The sequence below is a fragment of the Agelaius tricolor genome, unplaced genomic scaffold (genome assembly GCF_023055355.1).
Source record: "Agelaius tricolor isolate 1412-34295 unplaced genomic scaffold, bAgeTri1.0.p SCAF_71, whole genome shotgun sequence".
Classification (NCBI taxonomy): domain Eukaryota; kingdom Metazoa; phylum Chordata; class Aves; order Passeriformes; family Icteridae; genus Agelaius; species Agelaius tricolor.
Genome location: NW_027269331.1, coordinates 515,826 through 541,891, shown reverse-complemented (window position 1 = coordinate 541,891; position 26,066 = coordinate 515,826). Strand labels below are relative to the sequence as shown.

The following is a 26,066-nucleotide window of genomic DNA, read 5'->3' as shown; positions in this document are numbered from 1 at the left end:
TTTTTTAAAAACCCATAAAAATAGACATTTGGCTTTATTTTTTTAGCAGGAAACAAAGCCAGCCTGTTCCACTTTAGTAGCCAGCTGGCCACCCCAGCACTGCACTGCCAAGCCTCGCACTCTCAGTGCTCCTGGGTTTGCATTTATGCATTTTGCAGTCATTGCCTGGGATTTCTGAACCAGCCCATGGTGCTGCTGCCTTTCTCCCAGCTGCTGCCCTCTTCTATCACTGGGTCCCTTCCTGAGTGAGCCCTGAGGGCAGTGCTCTGGGGGTTTAGGGGGTTAGGGCAGCCTCTGACCCGCTCTCCTGTGTGCAGATTGGGGTCTGGAACTCCTACAGTGGCCTTAACATGACGGACAGCAACAAGGACCGCTCCACCAACATCACGGACTCCTTGGCCAACCGCACGCTCATCGTCACCACCATCCTGGTAAGGCTGCCCCAGCTCCATTCCGGCGCAGGGTCCACACACACACACAGGATTGACCCCAAAACACCACACTGCCACTGGGAGGCTCCCAGAACCTCTGCCTCCAAAACTGTTTCCCCTTCTCCAGCGTTTCAGGCGAACCCCGCGCACTTTTCCTCCCAGAAGAAGGAACACCCACAAACACTCAGCTTTGCAGTCACTGCTCATACAGCCTTTGTTTTACTGGAAATGAGACAAAGAGGGCTGAAGGGAAGTGGTAAACAGCAGACAGACAGATTGAGTCATTGTGCTTACATTGTGTGAGGAATGGAAAGGGTTTAACTGGGTATTTGGGAGCTGCTCTGCATTGTGCTCTCTACATGCCCAGCAATGCCACTTTTTTTCTCAGTTGCTCTGCGTAGTTCCTCAGGAGGAGGGAGAGAGCTCAAAGGCTCCTTCTACATGTCTACTACTACTACACTGGGGTTTTGCCACATTAAACTGCTTGCCCAGATCTTCTTCTATCCTAAATCCTGTAAAAGGGAAGCAAAAATGTACTTTGCAATCTGCCTTTGCTGTTCTCCATTCCCTTTTCGGTCCATTTGAAGATTTTTCTCAGTAAAGACTTATTTTTCACAGAATACAAAATGCTAGTTTCCCCTTATGGGTTTTTTTCCTGTAATTTAGGATCCTCTGTCCTTCAGTATCCCTTCCTGTCCCTGGGACAATGTGGGATCCAGACCCTTGGTCTGAGTTTAGAGCTGCTGGGCACAACTGGAAATGAAGCTCCTGGGAGCCCCAAATGGTCCATTCCACTGAAAATTAGGGCCCCTATGCTCATCACTAATTCATTCAGTGAGTTTGTTGACACACCTAGAAGAGCCTTTAATGCACACAGTAAATTGCTGGTTTCCATGTACTTGCAATCCCCGTGGAAAACATCAGCATCGTGTAGGGAAAGTGATCTAAGCTGAGCCAAGGCTCACATCTCTCACTGCCTGTCTGCTGTGTTTTCCTGCAGGAAGATCCCTATGTGATGTACAAGAAGTCTGACAAGCCCTTGTATGGCAATGACAGGTTCGAGGGGTACTGCCTGGACCTGCTGAAGGAGCTGTCAAACATTTTAGGCTTCATCTATGAGGTCAAACTCGTTTCTGACGGCAAATACGGAGCCCAGAATGACAAGGGAGAGTGGAATGGGATGGTCAAGGAACTCATAGATCATGTAAGACTGAACCCTTCTTCTCTCTCTGCTCTCCTTTCGCCTGGAGTACTCTGTATCTGAAATCTTTGCTGGGGTTTTCACCCCTTAGAGCCACTGCTGTGTCTATTTTGCCACCCATCAGAGTAGGAACGTCTGAATGAGAAGTTTGCAGGTGTTGGAGGGAAATGTCCATCGGTGGCCATGTCCCAAATGTCCCCCTCCCTTGTAAAAAGAGAAAATGAAATGTCACACCCCCCAAAAATACCCTAGAAATGTTAAATTCTGTTGAATTTGAGCCAAAAGTGGTTTGTTTTTTAATACTCAGGAAAGAAATTGAGGGAATTGCGGTGGGTTTTCTGAACATGAGGGAGATGAGTGTTTTCCCTTTTGTGCTTCCAGAAAGCTGACCTGGCTGTTGCTCCTCTCACCATCACCTATGTCAGAGAGAAAGTGATTGATTTCTCCAAGCCCTTCATGACACTGGGAATCAGCATCTTGTACCGGAAGCCCAACGGGACCAACCCCGGCGTTTTCTCCTTTTTAAACCCTCTCTCTCCAGATATTTGGATGTATGTTCTCCTGGCCTGCCTTGGAGTCAGCTGTGTCCTCTTTGTCATTGCCAGGTAAGGCCAGGACAGGGTTTTGGATGCACCCACAGCCTCTCCCCTCACAGGTGTTGGATGGGCTCTGAAGTACCATCCTAAGGGGGTTATCCGGTCCTAAAACCTTTCTGCAGTCTTGGTATTTTCTCATCAACACCGCTTTTCTGTATTGCACTGAGGTTTTGCTTTCTTTAAGGGCTGCTCCAAGCGAAGTATCCCATGGGATGCATCAGGAGGCACCACCCCAGCAGACATGTGCTGAAAAGCAGTTTGTTACTTGCATGTAGGCATTTCCCTGTTCCTTAGTTTTGCTGGAGGCCCAACCTCAGAGCTCTCTTCCACCCAAAATTGCTCTGTGCATTGGAGGAGGAGAGGCCATGGGTTAACCCCCCAGGGGTGGCCTGAGGTGAAAGAGGAGTTTATCCCTCCCCAGCAGCTGTGGGGCTGTGTGCAGTTACTCACCACTTCCCACAGGCTCCTGCAGTGCCTCAGTGCACCATAAATAATAACTCCACTGTACACAACCCATGATCTCAGTCATGACTAATCTTAAATCTGCTCCTCTCTGGCAGATTGACTTTTCTGCTCTTGTGTGCCAAGACTGAAAACGTCCCCCAGCCCTCTCCACCTCAGAACAGTGGAAGGAAGCACAAATGCTTTCCTTGAGCTGATGCCTGAGAGCAGTGCCTAGTTAGATTCAGCTGCATGGACTGAAGAAGTGAAATTGTGCTCATGTTAATTTAGATTTATACATTTTAAGCTAAGCTGCTCTTGAAATCCACACTGAGACCTGTCCATGTCTCCAAATGCACCAAGATTTCTGTAAGATTTGCAAAGTGTTTCAGCAAATATTGTTTGCTTTTAATAACCCCAGAAACCATCCACTTCTTAGCACTGTCACAGTAAATTACATGGCTACCCACATTTTGACATCAGTTCCTGGAAAACAAATACTTGGGAATAATTTGCACAGACTGGTATAATCCTCCTGTCATTTCTTTCAACTTTTCAGCAGCTGAATAATTTCTCATTTGTCTCTGAGCCTTACATAGCCCTGTCATTGTTACATTAATTTTAAAACTCAAACACTGAAGTTTTTATCGATGTGAAGGGTTGCAGACTGGCAAAGCTCTGTTCCAAGTACACTGCCAGTGGATGAACAAGGTGTTTTCTGCCAAAATTTCCCTTTCTGCTAATGCCATCTCAGCTGTGCTCTTACGTCAGTGAAGGTAGAGCCAAGTAGCTGAGTCAATAATGTCACACAGACCCTGTGGAAAAAGGTGCTTGGGTGACCTTGAGCATCTCAACTTTATCAGAAACCTCAGCACAGCTGCTGCTGAAGAGGGAGAAAACCAGGGGGGAAAAGGCCAGGAAAGCAGAAGGTCTGAGCAGTGAATTCTGCTGGACTGTAAACCAGAGCTCAGCGCAGCAATAGAAACACAAGAAGAAAACCAGCTTTTGTTTTGAGGTGTAAAAGAGGCATACACCCTACTAACACAGTGAAATATGTAGCCAGGGCTAGAAAAACCTTCCCAGTCTGGAAGACAAGGCCTTGCTGGCAGAATTTCATGGCCCTTTTACTCTTTCTGTGATGGAGACATGTCTTTCCAGCTCGCTGAATGTGGTGGTTTTCTGAAACCATGCAAAATTCCAGCCTTGGGCTTCCCAAGCAGGTCAGGCAGAGGGATTTATTCTTCTTCCTGCCCTGTGTGAACACTGTGGGGGGAACTCTTCACTCCTAGGGCTGTTGGAGACCTACTGGTGCTAACTGGGGTTCTCTTGTGAAGGATGTGTTTCCCTCTGTGTGCATGAGCTGAGTCTGGTCACTCCACAACACCTGCTTCCATTATTACAGCAGAAATCTGAAACATCTAACTTGGGAATTACTTTTCTTTTGATGGGTGCATGCAGAACTGTTGTAACTTGAACCTGGAAACTTTGTCTTTTGTCATGACTTTTTATACTCTCGTTCTGGGTATTGTGCAGCTGATGGCATCCTAAGCTACATCCTCTCCCAATTAACAGGTTCATTATTACCAGACTTCATTACTTCAGCCGAGCAAGGCACTCCGCTCGCAGCCGTGCATAAATTCAATGCTTAATTATATTGTTGCAACAGTAATTAGAATGTGTTGGGTGAGGCTGTCAATTAAAGCTGCATCCACACGTTCCACGAGGAAGCCACGTGGCACTGGGGAGGAGGAGCAGTCCTTGGGGTGCTCCTGCTGGGTGTGTGCTCAGCCCAGAGCCCTTCCAGGGATCCCTGTGCACTCCATCCCTGCAGCGCCCATCCTGTGTCCCTGTGCCTTGGGGAGCTGCCTCCCAAGCTGGGGAGAGCAGGGTGCTCTGAATGCCTGCCCTGTGGGGCTGGTTCTGAATGGGCACCTGCTCCAAGGGGGACTCCATGGTCCTGCTGGCTCCCTGCCAGCTCAGAACACCCCGTGATCCTGGGAATGCTGGGCAGTGCTGCTGCAGGGACGGCACATCCAGCATGCACTGACAGAGAGTGGTGCTGCCCTGACAGGGCTGCTGCTCCTTCCCTATTCCCAAAGTGCAGCCCAGGAGCAGCCCCGTGGCTCCCAGCAGTGCCCCGTGAGTGGGGCAGGGAGCCATGGGCTGTGGCAGGGAGGAGAGGAGCAGCAGCCCTGTGCCAGGCCCAGCAGCATGCCACCCATCGCTCCACAGCTGATGCACAGCTGACACGGGGCAGTGCCAGTGTCTGGGGATGCCTTTCATGCCAAGCTCTCCTTTGGCACAGGGCAGTGCCATGTCCCAGGACACCCTTCACACCAAGGCTCTCCTTTGGCACGGGGCAGTGCCAGTGTCTGGGGATGCCCTTCACACCAAGGCTCTCCTTTGGCACGGGGCAGTGCCATGTCCAGGGACACCCTTCACACCAAGGCTCTCCTTTGGCACGGGGCAGTGCCATGCCCCAGGGCACCCTTCACACCAAGGCTCTCCTTTGGCACAGGGCAGTGCCATGCCCCAGGGCACCCTTCACACCAAGGCTCTCCTTTGGCACAGGGCAGTGCCATGTCCCAGGACACCCTTCACACCAAGGCTCTCCTTTGGCACAGGGCAGTGCCATGCCCCAGGACACCCTTCACACCAAGGCTCTCCTTTGGCACGGGGCAGTGCCCATGTCCCAGGACACCCTTCACACCAAGGCTCTCCTTTGGCACAGGGCAGTGCCATGCCCCAGGGCACCCTTCACACCAAGGCTCTCCTTTGGCACAGGGCAGTGCCATGTCCCAGGACACCCTTCACACCAAGGCTCTCCTTTGGCACAGGGCAGTGCCATGCCCCAGGACACCCTTCACACCAAGCTCTCCTTTGGCACAGGGCAGTGCCATGCCCCAGGGCACCCTTCACACCAAGGCTCTCCTTTGGCACGGGGCAGTGCCATGCCCCAGGACACCCTTCACACCAAGGCTCTCCTTTGGCACGGGGCAGTGCCATGCCCCAGGACACCCTTCACACCAAGGCTCTCCTTTGGCACGGGGCAGTGCCATGCCCCAGGACACCCTTCACACCAAGGCTCTCCTTTGGCACGGGGCAGTGCCATGTCCCAGGACATCCTTCATGCCCAGCTCTCCTTTGGCACAGGGCAGTGCCCATGTCCCAGGACACCCCTCACACCAAGCTCTCCTTTGGCACAGGGCAGTGCCCATGTCCCAGGACACCCTTCACACCCAGCTCTCATTTGGCCTGGGCCAGCCCTCTGTGCCAGGCTCTCCCGTGCCCGTTCCGTGCGTGGTGCCGTGCCGGGGCGTGCTGCTCAGCAGGTTTGCTGTGTGTCCTCTGCTCGATGTTTACAGACTGTTTCTGTTGACTGCCACAGGTTTACACCATACGAGTGGTATAACCCCCACCCGTGCAACCCAGACTCAGATGTGGTGGAAAACAATTTTACTTTACTAAATAGTTTCTGGTTTGGAGTTGGAGCTCTCATGCAGCAAGGTACACCGGTTACACTTCGTTCTCGCACACGTCCCACAGTCTGCTCAAGGGCTTCTGTGCTGGTAAACTCCACCCTCTGTAAACGCAGCATGTACTGTAAAACCTGATCTCACACACGCAGGCTAGCACAGGGGAGGGAGGCCAAGGGCCACTGCCGCTGGGGAACTCTGCAGCCCAGGCCAGGAGGAAGGAGGGCGAGCATCTGAGAGAAAGGGGAGCGTGGGAGTTCTGCAGCTGAAATGGAATTTAACTGCAAGAGGGATATGAAGTGCCTCGTGCTGAAGTTGAGTTTATTGGCATTAGAAGTTTGAAAACAGGAAAATGTTGGGCTCCATCCCAACACAAACAGCCTTAGCTGCCCTAGAAGAACTGTTCCAGCTGCCAAACAGGGAAAGATGCTCTTTCTCCAGAAGGGTTGCTGAGTTTGTAGGCACTTGTCAAACACGTTGTTTAAAACCAACACCAAACCCTGGTTTTCTATGGCTTTTCTGCAGGTATGAGCCCTATCCTGTAAATCATCCAACCCTAGAAGCCTTAACTTAACCTGGTCACAAGCCCCCGTTACTGATGATTTTGGAAACAGCTGACATTTTATTCAGATGCCAAGGAGGGGCAGTGAAGCTTTCTCCATGTGGGAAGTCAAATAGACCTATGTACTAAACACATTTGTTTATGGCATTTATGTTCCAAGGTTTCCAATTAAATCACTTTTCACCAAAACTGGGGTCCACTGAAAAGAAAGAAAATGTTTTCTGACAAACATTTCAAGTTGAATGAAAGCTGAACCAAAAAGACCCCACCCCACGACAACCAAAAAGGCAAAGCCCAGCAGTACCTTGGTATTAAATTCCTAAACATTTAAGTGAGGAATGTAAAACCATCTCTGCATTCATACAGGTACAGTTTGTTCTTTCCTCTTTAACAGACATGAGTAAAAGAAATTTAAAAATAAAGAGGATTTTTTCCTAGATGTGGTAGAGAATAAAATATGTATTGACCTAAGAGGCACTTGCTCTTAGTGGTGCATTATTGTATTGAGAGGATACAGAGCTTCCCCACAGAAGTTGCTTTGAAGGAGGTTGGATGAAAGAAGAGCATTATCTGCTTTGTTTTGGAGCTTTTTTGTTTTGTTTTCCTTCCAATTTGCCAGTAAAGCACAGGCTGAGGTTTTACAGTATCAGGCAGGTGTGTGTATCTAACTGTGGTTGCCCTGTGTGTGAAAGTGCCCCAGGATTTTGTGTTTCCTGTCCTGCCTTTTTTGGAGTTTACCATCATCCACAGCAAACTGTGGGATGCAGTGTCTGCTCGTTACCACTACCTTGGGTACATGACAGTCAGCCCCAACCAGACTCTGCTTGTCTTTTAAGGAGATTCAAAACAAAACAAAAGAAAGAGTGAAAAAGAAAGAAAGGCAAAAGCAAACATTTGTAAGGCAACACAAATGTTTCCATGTGCAAACTTGTGGTGTGATTGTCTGTGCCCCATGGTCACGTGAAGAGTTTGGACATGATGGGAGCGGTGGTGGAAGTCTGGGTCTAGCGTTGCACTCCTCCTCCTTGGCAGCGGCTGCTCGTTATGCTTGACTGGAAGCCACTTGTGATTAAATTTTAAAATGTGATGATCAGACTTTCTCTTTTCTACAGAGCGTGAGCAAAGTCTGGATCAGGATTGGCTGTCATGTCTGCCATAAAAAGGCACTAGAGAGACTTCAGCAAGTATTGTCTCTGCCCCCGAGTCTTGCTGGCAACATTTTGATTTAGATGCTGCTTCCCCTGTTTTTCCCCTGGAAGTCTCAGATGTGTTTGCATCCTCCGAAAGCATCCAAACAGGGCACATTTCATCCAATCCATCCAGGGAAGCTGTCACTGTCAGACAGGAGAGCTGTCCCTCAGAGCTCAGCTCAGCCAGGAACGGGGCAGGCAGGAGCAGGGAGTGCCCAGGTGGAGCAGGGGGGATGGAGCAGATCCTGGGCTGAGTCCACAGCCTGGACAGCAGGAAAAGGGGGGTTCTGTCCCTGTGAGACCCCGGGTGAGACCCCACCTGCAGAGCTGCCCCAGCCCTGGGGACACAGCAGCAGCACCTGGAGCTGCTGGAGAGAGCCCAGAGGAGGCTCCAGGGCTGGAGCCAGGCTGGGAGAGCTGGGGGTGCTCACCTGGAGAGGAGAAGGCTCTAGGGAGAGCTCAGAGCCCTTGCAGGGCCTGAAGGGCTCCAGGAGAGCTGCAGAGGGACTGGGGACAAGGCATGGAGGGACAGGACACAGGGAATGGACTCAGACTGACAGTAGATGTAGATTTGGTGTTAAGAAAGAATTCCTCCCTGTGAGGATGGGCAGGCCCTGGCACAGGGTGCCCAGAGCAGCTGTGGCTGCCCCTGGATCCCTGGCAGTGCCCAAGGCCAGGTTGGACAGGGCTGGGAGCAGCCTGAGACAGTGGGAGGTGTCCCTGCCATGGCACTGGGTGATCCTCAAGGTCCCTTCTAGCCCAGGCCACGCTATTATTCTAGGATAAACCAATGCTTTTTGCTGGAACCGAGGCACTCAGAAAAGTGAACCCTGGAATAACCATGGGGAAAATGAGATGCTGCCCCACTCAGCTCAGCCAGGAGCAGGATTTGCTCTCACCTCACCAGAGCAGTCACTCAGGGCAGGATTACCAGGGTGGGAACTGAGTGTATTCTTTCCTACAAACCATCTTTGGCTGCAGGAAATCACAGCTTTGGCATCTCACCCCACAAGTGCAGCTCACAGGGATTTTCCATCCTCTCCTGAGCAGTGCTGGCACGTTCCATGTGTGTGCACAGCATCAGGGGCCAAGTGCAGGAATTCTATTTGTATGGCTGCCTAAGTTAAAAGCAACAATCCCTTCAGGATGACCTGAATGAGCACAGCTTCTGCAGTTCAACCCCAGCTTAGAAATAGAGAGCGGTGAGGAAATACTTCAATGTATTGAAGAAAAAAAAAAAAAAATCCAATCAGGAAAGCAAGAAAGTACAGCAGAAGCCCTAACACAAACCCAGGCAGAGATACAGCTCTGGAAACAACTCCATTTGGCCTGGAAAATTTCAAGTGAGAGTTTTTGCCTTCAGACTGCTCTCGCTGTTTGGCAGTTCTGTCAACACACTCCAACCCTTGGGCTAAGCTTAGCTCTGACCTTTAAGAGACACAGCTCTGTGTTTACAAATACAGCTCCAATCTGTTTGCTGGTTGGTGGGGAAGGCTTTACCCTTTTGGTCTCTGCCCCAAAAGTCACATTCAGAGTTTTTGCAAAGTCTGAAAACGTTCTCTGCAATGTTGAAATTTCTTGCAGAACTCAGTGAATAGCTGAGGAGACAGAATATGTCAACATGTTTTTCCAGTAATAGAAAAATGTTTGTCAAATCAAAAGCTTTAGCCCTGAACACTCTGTTCACAGGCTCTTAAGTATTTTCTTAAGTCCATCCCTCATCAGAAAAATAATGATGCAAAACCTTTACTTTGAAGTCAAATTACTCAGGTGGCTACCTAAGAGCTTTGCTGAACCAGATCCTCAAATCCCACATTATGCACAGAGGGAATGGCCCCCCAGTTAAAGAGCAGCAAATTTGCCTCAGAATGCTTAGAAACCAGAGAATCTCTGTGGCTGAAACAGAGGTTATCTGAGTGCCTGGAAACCCCACGTGCTGCTCTGTGGGGATTTATGGCAATGGCAGAGAGCTGCTCAAACCTGCTCAGAATGATGAGCGTTAAAGTCACTGTCCAAAGCTTTTCATTGCCCTGAGGATCCAAGGGGTGCATGCATGGACCCTCTGATTTTTCAAATGTGAAGCACACGTTGCTAGAAGAGGTTTTGTGGGGGCTGAGCTGAGGTTCAGTGGAGGTGACTGGAGCTGCATTGATCTCCCTGTTGGTGCTGAGATGTGTCAATAGGATGCACGGGGCAGGCTCCTCCTGTGAGGTATTTCTGTCAGGCAGCTGTGAGCAGAAGAGCGTTTGCTAGAGAGCTCTGGTTACAAAATTGATTGCAGTGTACGGGCACAAAGGGGCTCCAGAAGCAGACAGAAATACCAGAGTAGCTTGCTGGGGATGTACAAGATTAATATCACAAGGCTGGTTAGCTCAGAGAGGTAAGGGGCTTAGACCCAAGGATAATTCCATTTGTCATGTATCATGGCACACATCCCCTTCCCAGTGTGTTACCATTATAAATGTCAGCTGTGCATCTGTGAGATTATTGTTGAAATCATTTTATCATGCTACAGCTCATAAAAGCATTCTGTGCCTAAAACCAGGCCGTGGTATCAGGAAAGCCTCATTTTAATATGATTGTTTTGATGGTGTTGTAACAGGATCAGAGCTGATGCCCAAAGCTCTTTCCACCAGAATAGTTGGAGGAATATGGTGGTTTTTCACCTTAATCATAATCTCATCCTATACTGCCAACCTGGCTGCCTTCCTGACCGTGGAGAGGATGGAATCCCCCATCGACTCGGCAGATGACCTGGCCAAGCAAACCAAGATAGAGTACGGGGCTGTCAGGGACGGATCCACCATGACCTTCTTCAAGGTAAGGCAGCCCGGGGCAGCCGCGGGGCCGGGAGGCGGAGCCGCAGCATCCCTGGGGATTGCAGGGGTGGGGAAAAGCAGCATTCACCCAAAGCCAGAGCCACGGCATCCCCCGAGGGTCACAGGGATGGGGAAATGCAGCATTCACCCAAAACCAGAGCCACAGCATCCCTGGGGATCACGGGGATAGGGAAATGCAGCATTCACCCAAAACCAGAGCCACAGCATCCCTGGGGATCACGGGGATAGGGAAATGCAGCATTCACCCAAAACCAGGGCCACAGCATCCCCCGAGGATCACAGGGATGGGGAAATGCAGCATTCACCCAAAACCAGAGCCACAGCATCCCCGGGGATTGCAGGGGTGGGGAAATGCAGCATTCACCCAAAACCAGAGCCACAGCATCCTGAGGGACTGGAGGGGTGGGTGAATACATAATTCACCCAGAGCCACAACCGCAGCATCCTGAGGGACTGGAGAAGGTAAATACAGCAGGTACCCCAGCCTCAGGGGATCCTTCAGCCCCAGCAATGTAAAACCCAGCAGGTTTCCCCCAGGACATGTAGGAGAGCAGCCTGGCAGTGAAGTGCAGTGAGGGGTAAACCCATCTGCCTCTGATGGCAGCCAGGGCATGGACATGGGGATATTCTCCTCCAGCTGGGATGCTATTTCCTCCCAGCCACTTCACTAAAAAGCAGCTGGAAAAGTGCACTTCCCCTTCTGAAAGCCACATTTGCATCATGGTAATTCCACAGGAAAATGCAAGTTTGTTTGTCCCATGGTAATCCCACAGGAAAATGCAAGTTTGTTTGTCCCTTTTTTGAATGCTCCATGGTCATATTACCCAGACTATCAATAGAGGAGCCACACACACACCTGAACACATCTGCAAGTGTTTTCTTGGCAAATTGTGTGGTAGACAACTGTGATAATTATGTCTTTTTCCTTTTTCTTAATTATTAGTATTAATTACAGACCAAATGGATAATCTCATAAAATGTCAGTGCAAAAGCCAACAAGCTATAAATACAGAATCCGTGCACATATAATATACAGAAATCCTGTGGCAGTGAGAATTACTGAGCAGCTCCCTCAGCAGTGTCAGCAGGGAGGCCAGGCTCAGGATGAGCCCGGATGAGGCTTTTCCCTGTGGTCTCTGAGGATGGTGTTCATGGAGTCACACACACAGGGCCTCAGGAGGGGAGGAGACTCTGCGGGAAGCAGGGGGGCAGAACAACATCTGTGACAAGAGATCTCTCCCCCTCTGGGAACATCCCAAAACCACAAAAATCAAAAATTCCTCTGCCACCTGCTCCGGGTGGCCCTGCCTTGGTGGGGTCTTGGACTGGGTGATCTCTGGAGGTCCCTTCCCACCCCAACCATCCCAGGATTCCGGGACTCTGGGCAGTCTGCCCCTGCTGGTGCTGCCAAGGGTAAACTGCCCCTGCCAAGGCTCTGCTGTGGCTGAACAGAGATGTTTCCTTGCTGAAAGAAAAACACCAACTACAGCATTTTGCTACAGTGAGCTCCTGAAATGATGAGCTGACATTTCCACTGAGATGGAAACCCACCTGGAGATGTTCCAGTAAAGTAAGCTCTGGATTCTCCTCTGGCTCTTTCATGCCCAAAGAAGATCACTGCCATTGATATTCTGAAGTCAAATTTAGCTTCAGAGACAAAACTTCAAATCCTGTTGTATCCCTGCATTTTTAGAGGAAATAGGTCCTGGAGCTGTACATGAGAAGCTCAGAACAAATTTCCTAGAGCTGTTTTTAGTTTTACACTGATTTCTTTTTGCACCATTAATCCTGCAGGCAGAAATATGTAGGCTTTAAAGCATGTGAGCTTCTAAAAGAAAACCTTCAGACAAGGTGGTTAAGTATTTATGCACTACATGTGTCAGCTTGCTTGTGCCTGAAATACATGGGCACAGAGGCACAGGGGAAGGACAGTACAGAAACTGGGGATGGATTCCCTGGCAGAGGGATGGTGACACAGTGAAAATGCATGAGAAATGCAGTGTATCACACTGCTAAACACTCTGTGCGTTTTTATTATGGAAACATCTCCAGATCCTCACAAGATTAGGAGTTCTTTGTCCTGCCCAAAACCTGAAATAAAATATCCTGGAGTGGCTCTCTGTACAAAACCACTCTGACTTTGCCTTCCTGGGACTGTGAAATGCTGCATCTACTCCTTGAGCTAAACAAACACACACATACAGCCCAGGGAGGGGCCTGGGAGGAGGCAGCAGGAGGGGGTTCAGGCAGCACTTTCTCCACTCCCGCTCTCCTCCAGGGTACAGCACAGTGTCAGCTCCTCTGCCTCTTTCCCGGGAGCTGTCCGGTCCCCGCGAGTGCTGAAGCGCAGGGAACAGGCAGAGGGAAAGGAGGGATCACGGCGGCAGCAGCAAAAACACCCTGAGGAGGGAGGCACGGGGCTGGGTGCCCTGGGAAGGGTCATGGCCTCGAGTGCTTCCTCTGCTGCGAGATGTGATTTGTCAAATCAAACAGTACTAAAGCCAAGGAATGCCAAGGGGAGCAGATTGTTTTCAGAACAACATTTTTCAAAGCAAACCACGATGTGCTGGGCATTCCTCACTGTGGAGGGGACAGGAACAAGGGAGTGACATGTCGGACACGAGAGGCAAAGCTCAGATCCCTCTGGTTTCCAGGACTGTATGAGACACACATGGAAAAAAAGGTTTCTGTAGACATCAGGCACAGGAAAACACAAAGCAGACTCCAAAGAGCTTTGATTTAGGACTTTGTGCTCAAAGTAGCAGCAGGAAGCCCCTGGAAGATGAGATTACACAGTGTAATGCTGGATGGGAGGGAGATCAGGAAGCATATTAGAAAAGCAAGGTGCTCCCACTGCTTTCCCAAAGCTCCACTTGCATTCATTCAAGCTGACATCACTTGCAGTTAGTGGTGTCTATAAGGCCCGTGCTAACAGCTGTGATTGCCCACTGGTTTGGAATACCTGCCATCAGTGTCCCTGTTGCTATCGTTTCCCCAGAAAAAAAATTATTCTGAGGATGAGATATTTTTCAAGGAAGTCACTTTTCTGCAGTGACTTTTAGCCAGACAGTGGGGGGAATGAAAACAAAAGCAACTGGAATTATTTGGGGGGGGGAAATGGAGTTCTGACTTTGAAAGGAACCTCAGAATTGGCCTTTTCCCTGTGTAGAGATGCCAGATCTGGCCAGAGCAGATGAAAATACCCCAAAAACAGGACCTGGGCAGCTCAGGACAGTTAAGCCTTGTAGGAGGGCAAGCCAGCAGCACCCCAGGCAGCATTGCCCATCTGTGGGAATGGCCAAATCTTGGAGAATTACAGCTGAAGGCAAGATGTTTCCCATCCACAAGCAGTGACACACTTTATTTCTTCAGACTGCCCTGCTCTGTTTCCAGCATGTCCAGAAATCTTCCACTGCCTTCTTGCCCCTCCATCATAACAGATCTTAACTCTGTGTTGCAGCTTGTGCCAGCTCCTGCCTTCTAAAGTGCAGATGTGTTTCCACTGAAATTAATGAAAATTCAAAGGCCAAAATTTGGCACAGGATCCATCCTGAGGGAAAAAATGGTAGCTGGCAAGTTGAGAAGCCAAGGTCTTTCTTACAAACTCTTCTGAATAAGGAATACATTCTTCCACTAAATTCACTGTCAGACTCAGTCTAGTGCATAAACAGAGCATCAATTTCAAAAATATTCCCAACTGAGCTATAAAAATGGTAACTACTTGTGGAGAGCCATTCAACCACCTTCAGAGTTTAGTGGTACCCTGTGGCTCACCAAACTGAGGTGGTATTCAGGTGACATTCACAGATACTGAATTTATAGGTAAGGCATATTAACACTTAAAGCACAAAGAACCAGAAAATCAACTTCTCACAGGAATCCCCCCAAAGCTGGAGTTGAAAACTGAGCCTGGAATCAGCTGAGATGGCTGCAAACCAGAGACAGGGCTTGAGGGACTGAGGAGGCACTGCCCTTCACCCCTGTGGCAAAAGGATCATGTCCTCAAGTCTGATTGCAATGGAAGCACAAAGCAGGAGTTTGTTTATTTGGTCTGTTCCTCAAACTTTATCCCTGAAGCAGTGACTTCAGGCAAGTGAACAGACAGGGGCAGAGGAATGCTTTGCTCATCACCAGGCTCTTGGAGCAGTGGGTGTGACCCAATGGGTGGGAGCAGAGTGTCTAGGGACAGCTGTGTCCAGGGGCAGCAGTTTCCCAAGGCAGCAGTGTCCCATGGCAGCAGTGTCCCAGGGCAGCAGTGTCCCAGGGCATCACTGTCCCAGGGCAGCAGTGTCCCAGGGACAGCAGTGTCCCGGTCCAGCAATGCCCCAGGGACAGCAGTGTCCCAGGACAGCAGTGTCCCAGGCCAGCAGTGTCCCAGGGCAGCACTGTCCCAGGGCAGCAGTGTCCCAGGGCAGCAGTGCCCAGCTGCACTGGGTCAGCTGCCTTCATGCTGCAGTCCATGGAGCAGCATGGGCCCAGAAAACTCCAGAGCACTTGACAGCCAGGCCAGTAATTCCATTCCTGGCCCTGCAAAGAAAGCAGGAAACAACAAGAGGTTCCTCAGCATAAAGCCCAGCAAGAGGGGAGTGCTGCTGGAAGGAAACCCTGCCACCCCTTCCCCGTCACTCCAGATGTGGTGCCGCCATCGAGGCTGGCGCGGCTGAGGAACGCCTGGCAAGGGCAGCTGGGGTGCTGGTGTGACTCCGTGCCTCCTTTTCCCCGGCAGAAATCCAAAATCTCGACGTACGAGAAGATGTGGGCGTTCATGAGCAGCCGGCAGCAGACGGCGCTGGTGAAGAACAACGACGAGGGCATCCAGCGCGTGCTCACCACCGACTACGCCCTGCTGATGGAGTCCACCAGCATCGAGTACGTGACCCAGAGGAACTGCAACCTCACCCAGATCGGGGGCCTCATCGACTCCAAGGGCTACGGCGTGGGCACCCCCATTGGTAAGAGCCTGGCGAGCACAGCAGCGTCCCCTGAGGCAAGCCATTCACCCCTGGCACCTCAGAAACAGGACTGAATCCTGTGAGAATGCATTCATACTGACAAAACCAGGGCTAGACGGGACATTGGGAAGGAATTCCTCCCTGGGAGGTTGCTGAGGGTCTGGCACAGGGTGCCCAGATAATCTGTGGCTGCCCCATCCCTGGAAGTGCCCAAGGCCAGGTTGGATGGGGCTTGGAGCAACCTGGGACAGTGGAAGGTGTCCCTGCCCACCTGACTGGAAGGGCTTTAAGGTCCCTTCCCACCCAAACAATTCTGGGATTCTGTATGTGCCCCAAAGAAAACTCCTTGCTCAAAACCCTGCATCCCCCTGATGCAGAACCTTGCAGTTGCCCCTCGCTGTTCTTCAGTGTTGCACTGAGGTCATGAAATAAATCAGAAATTCATCCCCTTTAATGCAGAGCTTTAAGACTCCCAGTTTCTCGGAACTGTCTCTGGCAGACATTTTCTAGCATGTCCAGTACCCTTTCTAAGATCTTCTAATTGTACAGCATTAAAAATTGTGTCAGATTTTTTTGTGCCGTGCACTTGTGAACAATTGGCACTGGGGAGCCAGGTTTTGCCCTGTGTTCAAGAATTATGGAGCCACAGAAGGGTTTGGCTTGGAAAGAATCTCAAAGTGCCACTCTCTGCCATGGCAGGGACACCTCCCACTATCCCAGGTTGCTCCAAGCCCTGTCCAGCTGGGGATTGGTTCATCCATTGCTTGACAGAGCAGATATAAATAAGGGAGAAACACCTCTGCACTTGGAACTGTCATTCGTTGTGGTGCTGAGCCCCGCAGACAGATTGTCACAGACATGACATCCCAAGTATATTTTTCCACTGGCTATGTAAGAACAGCCCTGGCACCCTGAGAAAAGTGATACAAAAGCTAAAACCCCCAAGAATGACAAACTCATGGCAAGAGTTTCCTTGCGGTTATAAAAGTGCCACACTTTAAACCAAGAACAATGAAGGAATAATTGGAACAGATGGCAATCCTCAGAGACAGTGCAGCCATTGGAAATGCAGCTGTGAAATATATTTATAAGATGCTTCTTGTCTGAGAAGTGAACCTTTATATTTTTGTTAAGAAAAACCTGCAAAATTCAGGGGAATATATATCCCCAAGCACTGTGGAATAATCCAGCATCATTAAGCATCTCATAAACAACTGATTTCATAAACAAGATAAGCCTGCCACTATTCAGAGAGACCCCCAAGGCTCTGTTACTTCTCTCAGAGCATTCAAGAGTATTGATTGCACAGGCTGTATGGAAAAAAAAAATTTAAAAGGGTTGTCTGTGACCCTTAACACCAGATCTTCAGCATGGCTTAACTGCAGGCAAATTTAAAACCACAGGGCCTGTGACTCCAGAATTTCCATGTGGGAGCTGGACAGCACCTTATGGCTCCTGAAGAAACAGGGAGGAGAATTGGAGAATTCCTGAATCCAGGAAATGTATTATTTTATCAGAGCATCTTCTGCAAGTAAAATACAGCAGTTCTAGGCATCAGGAGAATTTCTCCATGGAAAGGGTGTCCAGGCCTTGGCAGGGGCTGCCCAGGGAGGTTTGGAGTGCCCATCCCTGGGGGTGTCAGAAGGGTCTGGGTGTGGCACTCCATGCTCTGGGCTGGGGACGAGGTGGGGATTAGGCAGGTTTAATTCCAGGATCAGTGCCAGGCTGATGCAGGTAATTCTAACACTAAAGCTCTTCCCAGTTCCTTGGGAGACTGCTAAGAAAGTAGATGAATGCACTTCTTGGCCTGAGAGGTTTGTTAATAGCTCAGAGGCCGTAAGTAATGTGCTGAATATTTAAAGAGGTGTGGAGATGGATTTGTGGGTGGTGGTAGAGCTCACCAATAAACCACCACCAGTGCAGCTCTCCAGACACTCTTGACAAACACTAAAAGCCAGTGCAGAAATCTGGAGGTGACTGTTACCCTCCAGATGAATTGTGGTAATCCTGATGGCAACATAAACACCCCAAGAAAGAATGAACAGCCTCACAAATCCTGTGCTGTGACTCTGGCTGCTCCACTTTAGCTCCCAGCTGTGTGCTTCCAGACAGGGGAAATGGATGAGTCCTGCAGCCTTACACCTTGCAGGGGACAAGGCACAAACAATTCTGCTCTCTCTTCTGCAAGGCACTGCTGTTTTCAGTTGTAATAATTCACTCCTGTGTGCGAAGCCAAGTTTTTGGAGGTGTTTCTGGCCTGTTTTCTGTGCTGTTATTTTTGGGTCTTTAACAGCAAGCACACAAATCATCCATTCTTACAGCGGGCACGTTTTCCTCTCAGAGCTGGCTGCCTCCAGCAGTGCTGGTCTCTGGCTTGCCAGGTGGATTTGGGATAGTGTGACACCCGGCTCCTGGCAGCTGTGGGCACAGCATGGCCCAGTGCTGGCAGTGCTGTGCCCCAGCAGCAGCTGAGTGCTGGCACAACACAGGAGGAGCTGCCACGTTCCTCACGCTGTTCTCCTCAGACAGGGCTGGGGGATGAAGGAAATGGAGAGCAGCAAGGGGGACCTGTGTCCACAGGACAAGGGGTTTGAACAATGTCCTGCACAGCAAAATAAGGAGCAAAACTGAAGCTGTGGGGCCGAATTTCCAAGGCTATTTCAGTGCATAAGGAGGTGCCTCAGTGAGATTTTTCTGAAGTGCCATGTGATCTCTTCAATTCTGGCACACAATCTGCCTTAAAGCTTGGTTTGCCTTGATGGAGTTGAGTTTGCAACACCTCTAATGTGCAGCAAAATGTGACTTTGGTGAAATAGCAGTTGAAGAGAATCTGAGAATCACAGAACTGCCTGGATTGGGAGGGACTTTGAAGCCCATCCAGTGCCATCCCTGCCATGGCAGGGACACCTTCTACTGTCCCAGGCTGCTTCAAGCCCTGTCCAACCTGGCCTTGGGCACTGCCAGGGATCCAGGGGCAGCCACAGCTGCTCTGGGCACCCTGTGCCAGGGCCTTACACCCTCACAGGGAAGAACTTCTTTCCAATATCCCACCTAATCCTGCCCTCTGGCAGTGGGAAGCCATTCCCCCATGTCCTGTCCTTCCATGTCTTATTCATGTGCTGCTAAAGGAGGGGAAAGGGGAAAGAAATAGCTGCAGGGCTTTCAGCTCTGCATTTCAGCCCAGACTCTAAATGTTTCCAGCTGTAGGGAGTCCAGCATGGCAGGATTTGGGAGCACACATGTGCCTTTGGAGCCAAACAGCATCTCACAGAATCACAGAACCATTCTTGCAAGCTCCCCCTCCTTGCAATCACAAAATCCTGGTCCCACAAAGTCTCTCTCACAAACACAGGCTGCAGGATTTTGGAAGGTGGCTGAGCAGTGTGAGAACAAATCTAAGCAGGCTGAGCCACCAGTGTGACCCCACTCCTCACCAGACACTGCCCAGGCCCATAAAGCTGCAGAGCCTGCACACACATCATTTAGCAAATGGTGGCCTGCAAACCAAAAGCATGAAATTGTTCCTATTTTCAGCTTGCAGGGCCGCTATTATTGCAAATCACAATAAAAAGGACTTGTCCATACAGTGTTCTTACAAGCTGTAGGTAGCTGCAGTGGAGCTGTGAGTGTAAATGAGAAGAGAAAGTGTCTGAGTGACTGTGGACTCCTCTGAGGCAGTCCTCATTTACAGGCAGCAGGAAAAACCAACAGATGCTGAAGTCAATAGAAGGGATGAAAAGTGGAAATTCTCAACAAGTGCTCACAGCAATATTCAAATATGATGTGGAGGAATGCCTTAGCAAGAAAACCCACTGCCAAGGCTTAAATAAACCTCACTAGGAGACCCTAAAATTATCACAAATTCTCAAATAACTGCACCAGTGAAGCCTTCTGCTTCCAAGTGCCTAGGGCAGACACCAACAGAGATTCCCCTTTCCAGCTGGAATAATACCCCCTGTGACAAGGGAGGCTTCTGCCTCAGAGGGTGGCAGCTCCTCCCTGCAGCACCACCAGGCCTCGCTGTCCCCTTGCAGGGTCCCCATACAGGGACAAGATCACCATCGCCATCCTGCAGCTGCAGGAGGAGGGCAAGCTGCACATGATGAAGGAGAAGTGGTGGCGAGGCAACGGCTGCCCCGAGGAGGACAGCAAGGAAGCCAGCGCCCTCGGCGTGGAGAACATCGGGGGCATCTTCATCGTGCTGGCGGCGGGGCTGGTGCTCTCCGTGTTCGTGGCCATCGGCGAGTTCATCTACAAGTCGCGCAAGAACAGCGACATCGAGCAGGTGAGTGAGTGACCCTGCCCTGCTCCATGGAGCGGGTGAGTGACCCTGTCCTCTCCATGGAGCAGGTGAGTGAGTGACCCTGCCCTGCTCCATGGAGCAGGTGAGTGACCCTGCCCCGCTCCATGGAGCGGGTGAGTGAGTGACCCTGCCCTCTCCATGGAGCGGGTGAGTGAGTGACCCTGCCCTGCTCCATGGAGCAGGTGAGTGAGTGACCCTGCCCTCTCCATGGAGCGGGTGAGTGAGTGACCCTGCCCTGCTCCATGGAGCAGGTGAGTGAGTGACCCTGCCCTCTCCATGGAGCGGGTGAGTGAGTGACCCTGCCCTGCTCCATGGAGCAGGTGAGTGAGTGACCCTGCCCTCTCCATGGAGCAGGTGAGTGACCCTGCCCTGCTCCACGGAGCGGGTGAGTGAGTGACTCTGCCCTGCTCCATGGAGCAGGTGAGTGAGTGACCCTGCCCTGCTCCTGCCCTGCTCCATGAAGCGGGTGAGTGAGTGACCCTGCCCTGCTCCATGGAGCAGGTGAGTGACCCCGCCCTGCTCCATGGAGCGGGTGAGTGAGTGACCCTGCCCTCTCTATGGAGCAGGTGAGTGACCCTGCCCTCTCCATGGAGCGAGTGAGTGACCCTGCCCTGCTCCATTGAGCAGGTGAGTGAGTGACCCTGCCCTCTCTATGGAGCAGGTGAGTGAGTGACCCTGCCCTGCTCCATGGAGCGGGTGAGTGAGTGACCCTGCCCTGCTCCATGGAGCGGGTGATTGAGTGACCCTGCCCTGCTCCATGGAGCGGGTGAGTGACCCTGCCCTGCTCCATGGAGCGGGTGAGTGAGTGACCCTGCCCTCTCCATGGAGCAGGTGAGTGACCCTGCCCCGCTCCATGGAGCAGGTGAGTGAGTGACCCTGCCCTCTCCATGGAGCGGGTGAGTGAGTGACCCTGCCCTCTCCATGGAGCGGGTGAGTGAGTGACCCTGCCCTGCTCCATGGAGCAGGTGAGTGAGTGACCCTGCCCTGCTCCATGGAGCTGGTGAGTGACCATGGCAGGGCTCTGCAGCACACACCTCCGTGATGGAGTGTGCATTTCCCACTGCTGAGCTCCCGCCAGGCAGCCCTGGCTCTAATGAGAAATAATTTATTAATAACGACAGGGAAGTGCCTCACCCACGGTCCAATTAGTGCTGCTTAGCAGGGCAGTGCAGAACAAGGGCAATTAATTTCTCAAACAGTTTCTGCTTGAACTTCAGGACTTCCAGCATAAATTACATTGGAAAGGAATAAAACACAACTGGACTGTTGGGTCTTTTATATGGCATTATCACAAGGAAAGCACATCCAAATCCCAAGAGTAATTTTCCTCTTGCTCTAGAAAGCATCTTTTTTTCAGAGCCAGGGGTTTACCACTTGTGCTGAAGGATGCACTTCAAAGCAGGGAGATCTACTGAGAGGTGATGGATGCCACTGTAAAGTAAGATCGTGGAGCCAAAGAAGTTCTGGTAATAGCTCTGCTGAAGTGTAATGAGCAATTTAAAAGGGCAGAGGAAAAGGAAGGAAATGCTATGTGTAAATCACACCTTGAGCGTTGGAGCATTTTATGAGAAGGGACCAATCCTTAGAACCCCTTTATAGAGCCACCAGCCCTGTGAAGGAGGCAGGGCTGAGCAGGAACTGGCAGAGTGTCCCTAAGCAGTCAGCCAGCCCCTCCTGCCCGGGGTAGTTTGTCCTGCTCTGTCCTGGACCCTGCTGCGGCCCTGTTTGGCTCCCTTCCCTCCAGCAGGACTTTCTGAGGGACAAGGGGACCCCGCCCTGCAGGACCAGGGGGTGACCCTGAATCCCCAAAGGTTCCCATTGCCTCACTCCAGGCTCCCAGACAGGAGGTACTCACCTCAAAGCGGGTTAAGTTCCCTTTGCACTTTGAGGTGGGAAAGGCTTTTCCAGGGAGATTCCCCCTCCCCATCCAAGGTGTTATCCTACAAGGGTGGTGACATAAATGCCAGGAGTGGCTGTTGAGGCACAGACCCTCCCCGAAGGCAGCAGGGATGAGTGGGAGGAAAAAGGAACATTTTGAGCTTGCTCTGGGAAGTGCAGTTTGCATCAAAAGCAGTGTCACTGTCTGCAAAAACAGATGCATCTCATGGAGCAACCCCAGGATATGCCAGTCAAAGGGTCCCTGGTTTGGGATAAGGCAGAGATAAAGGATTAATGTATTTGCACATATTGCAGCTTTCTAATTAGTACTTTAGCCCATTTTAGCACAAAATGCATAAAAAATGTATTAGTATCTTTGTTTTATTCCTGTCTCAGGAGATCGTTTATTCAAATACGTTTTGGAGAACAGTTGCAGCTAATTAAAATATTTAGTATAATTAAAAATGTTTAGTTTAAGTGCTAACATGGTGCAGAATAGCCTGGAAACTTTGCAGGAGTCTGTGCAAGGCACTGCCAGCCTGAAGCCAGGACTAAAGCAGACCTAAAGCTTTCTGCCAGGGGTGTTAATTTACTGAGCAATAAGTGGGGTGAATAACAGAATTCGGGGTGGCACACACGTGTGCACAGCCCCCATTTCTGCACCTGCACTGCTGCTGCTCAGCAAGGTGTTGCTGAATAATTAGAATCATCCAGTGAGTTAATGTGGCACATCCAGCCTCTTTTCTAGAAGCAATTTCACCGAGAGCACAATACCAGCAATTCCAGTGCCTCTCTCTGGTTTCTCTGGGATTGTTTTCTCTTTGCCCTGGTGAGATAAGCAGCTTAGATGGGAAACGCTGTGCAGGGTGTGTTATCACTAAGCTAATCCAAAGCATTGTTGAACACAATCTGTGACTTTTCTGTTCCCATGAGTTGAGTCTCTTTTGATTTAAATGGCTTTTGAATCATTCTCATGCCTGTTTTCAGTTTTCCTTCGTTCGTTTATTTACTTTCTCCATTTCTCTTCTCTTGCATGCAAGGCCTTTTGTTTCTTTTACGGACTGCAGTGTAAGCAACCCCACCCGTCCAACTCCACCTCTGGCACCACCTTATCCACGGAGTTAGACTGTGGCAAGTTAATCCGAGAGGAGCGAGGGATCCGAGCGCAGCCCTCGATCCACACGGTGTAGTCAGGAGAGGAGCAAGGTGTGTGTGTCCGGGAGAGCCTCACGCAGGGTTAACGCAGGGGGTGAGCTGATCTGGAGCGAATTGCCGAAGCCCGAAATCGGGCAGTTTAAATGGTGTCACAGGACATAATTACACCCCCAGCAGGGAGCTCGGCAGAGCGTGCTAGCCTTGCAGAATTATCACTACCTCTCATGTGCAATTGGCACCTTGTCATTTCCTGGGGTAATTCACCTGCTTCAGGTAAGAAAAATGATTTCCCTGCTTTTCATCTCCTCCCCAACTCGAGCTAAACAGTGGCAGCCTTCTCACTGAAAGCAGGGAGGAGCATCCAGCTTGGTGCCTGCCGCAAGCAGGCCAGGAACCTCTGAATTCAGCAACCTCCCAAACACCCTGCAGGGCTCCATTAACTTCCTGAACCCCTGTTACAAGCTGCCAGAGACGGTGAGCAGGCATCTCTTACGCCCTGTGTCAATATTTAATGAATTTTAATTCCTCCATTTAAAAGGCATTACTCTAAGCCTGCAAGTAACTATCATCGCACAAAATCAGACCCATCAGTTACATTTTATGCCATGTATCCATTAAGGACAAATTCAACAGGAGCACCCGCAGGCAACACCCACACAGAGCATTAGTAGAGCAACTCCATCGTCTTGTTTGAGCAATTCACGGGGTTCATTTGTAACACAGAAACTCCTCTGTGGGAAAGTCGGGCATCAGTCTATCCCAGACAGTAAAGCCCTGGCATTGCTTTGCATATTGCACCCTGGTGGCGTGTTTTGTGCAGGAGGCTGCCACTGGATGTGTTTCACACCCTGGGAGCACAACACTTGGATTTCCTCCAGCCCTCAGCCAGTCAGGGGCTGACAGGGCAGGGGACAATGGACTGGATGTGGCTTTGCCACCAAAAAACCTATGTCAACAATTTGAGATGCACAAAGTGCACAGAAATGCCAGCTCGAGGGATGTCACCAACGGTGGCAAACCCCACTGTTCCCAAAGCCTGTTACCTGTATTCCATTGTATGCCATAGTCCCATCAGTGTCACCAACTCATCATCTCCCTCCCCTCAGCCCTATTTTATGTTTTCCTGCCCAGTGGAGCTCCTGCTCATCAGACAGGTTACTGCTCTGTTCTCCTGGGGCCATGTCTGCCCCCTGTGCAGTCAGGGGCCTCGCTGGAGGGCGTCCCTTCACACCCAAAGTGCTCCCCCCTGGTTGGTGTCTGTGCACCTGGCTGCCGGGGCCAGGCAGGGCAAGCAGTGCCCCGTGATCTCCTCTCAGCCCTGTCCCAGTGCTGATGCTGCTGGCAGCAGGCTGGAGTGCTTTGTGACACAGCTCTGCTGCTCACAGCTCAGCTGCTCCAATTCTCCCTGCCCATCCCAGGGTGGGAGTTTATGCTGCACTCCAGATGCTGCAAGAAATTGTCTTGCTCAGAATGATCTCTTAACTTGTTTGAATGGGGCCTTGAAAGCTTTGGCTCTCATAAAATGCTCCCTCTCGCCAGCAAAGACCTGAATTAGGTCTTCTGAATACCTGATTTAAGAAAACACTTTTTATTTGCAGCTTCCCAGTAGAAGAGACTTAAAACTAATTAAATTCAGCTCCTCTCAACTCTCAGAGGAGAAGGAAGATGCCTAATGTGTTTATCTCCATCATTGCTCCACGCAAGAAATGCTCTGGGCTGCAGCTTGGGCCGGTTTTGCAATTGTTCCTTAGATTAGTGCCGGATCCAGAGCGTTTCTGTCACTTGCTGGGTAAACATTGTCCCAGCTGTCAGTCCCACAGCCCCGCTGGCAGTGACAGCGTCGTTCCCTGGGTTTAGCTGTCCCACACACGGCCCCACAGGCTGGCAGCAGCTCCCTGGGGGAATGCCAAAGCTGCTCCTGCTATCCCCGACAGAGCCTCATCCCTAGCTACAAAAACACATATCAAAAACCATCACTGCTCAGGTGATGTGGGAGACCAGCAAGCAGCTTTTCTGATTTTCCTTGTGAACAGAGCACAAAGGAACAGCTTCTGTAAGCGGGGAAGAGTTAAATTAATCCCTGGGTTACTGTCACACTGTTTTGACAGTCACTGCTCAATAGACTCTGGCAGGTTAAAGGAGTTAATTTGGGGATCTCCTCATGCCACCAGCATATGCCTCTCCTCATGCCATCTGTGTGACAGAATACTCAATGTGCCCCAGCAGCAGTTTCCTCACTAAAAGAAACTATTTCCGATAGTTTTGCTTTTGTGCAAAGGTAAATCCATTTTCTTTCAGCACAAGGCACAGGTCAGTGTCCCAGCTATGGGTGCAGGAGAAAAATCCTGACTTCTGTACTTCCTCCTCTGTCCCTGAGCTGCTCAGGAGTTCTTCCAGAATGAAATGGGCCCCACACCCTTTGATTTTCACAGTTACCAGCACTTCCACAACACACTGGGGTTTGGGTGGCTTCTTTATTGCTACTTGGTTGATTTTGCAAGCTATTAATAAAATGCCTTGTCCTCAGTGGTAGCCCAGCAGCAGAAGCAACAGATTGACAAATCCTGACTACAACTCCTTTTTTTTTTCATTGTTTCTACTTTATGTTATTTATTTATTTGTTTTTTCATTCTGAGTCTGTAATTCTCCTAAAGCTTAGCACAGACCTCTGCCTGGGAGTGTAAGGAAGGATTTGGGAGCTTCATGACCAAGCTTTAGCAGCTGCTGAAATGACCAAAGGGCACAGAGAAAGAGTCCCACACCACACAGAGAGCAGAACCTCATCTGTTTTCAAAGGATGACACCTCCTTTTACACACCATGGCCAGCAGCATTTTGACACTGCCAGAATGAGAAAGTTAAGCTGGCTGAAAGCAAAATGTTAAATTCATCATGAAGTTGTACAAGAGATTGATCTGTGCCCACTCTGCTCTTGTTCTGGGCAGACCACAGCAGTGGACTGACCAGCATGGGGAAAAAAAGGGATTTTAAAGCAACCCTTTCAGTCTGGCCACCTGAATATGAGACAAAAGAACAGTATAT

At 50.4% G+C, this 26,066-nt stretch overlaps 2 protein-coding genes across 7 annotated transcripts in view; one reads left to right on the top strand and one right to left on the bottom strand.

The window, feature by feature from the left end:
- The window catches only part of LOC139585286 (uncharacterized), a 445,268-nt gene that overhangs the window by 113,477 nt on the left and 305,725 nt on the right, over nucleotides 1-26,066 (bottom strand). The window lies entirely within an intron of this gene.
- Nucleotides 1-26,066, top strand: part of GRIK1 (glutamate ionotropic receptor kainate type subunit 1) — a 102,757-nt gene that overhangs the window by 73,721 nt on the left and 2,970 nt on the right. For 2 of the 5 annotated variants that reach the window (XM_071417851.1, XM_071417853.1), the window contains 8 exons: nucleotides 318-431; nucleotides 1,432-1,635; nucleotides 2,014-2,237; nucleotides 6,058-6,176; nucleotides 10,500-10,717; nucleotides 15,464-15,689; nucleotides 19,724-19,974; nucleotides 22,911-23,076. In XM_071417851.1, the coding sequence (XP_071273952.1) occupies nucleotides 318-431; nucleotides 1,432-1,635; nucleotides 2,014-2,237; nucleotides 6,058-6,176; nucleotides 10,500-10,717; nucleotides 15,464-15,689; nucleotides 19,724-19,974; nucleotides 22,911-23,060 (1,506 nt within the window). In that variant the 3' untranslated portion in view covers nucleotides 23,061-23,076. Of the gene's footprint in view, nucleotides 1-317; nucleotides 432-1,431; nucleotides 1,636-2,013; nucleotides 2,238-6,057; nucleotides 6,177-10,499; nucleotides 10,718-15,463; nucleotides 15,690-19,723; nucleotides 19,975-22,910; nucleotides 23,077-26,066 lie in introns of those variants that run through there. The other 3 variants (XM_071417849.1, XM_071417852.1, XR_011676992.1) reach the window with 2 other exon arrangements.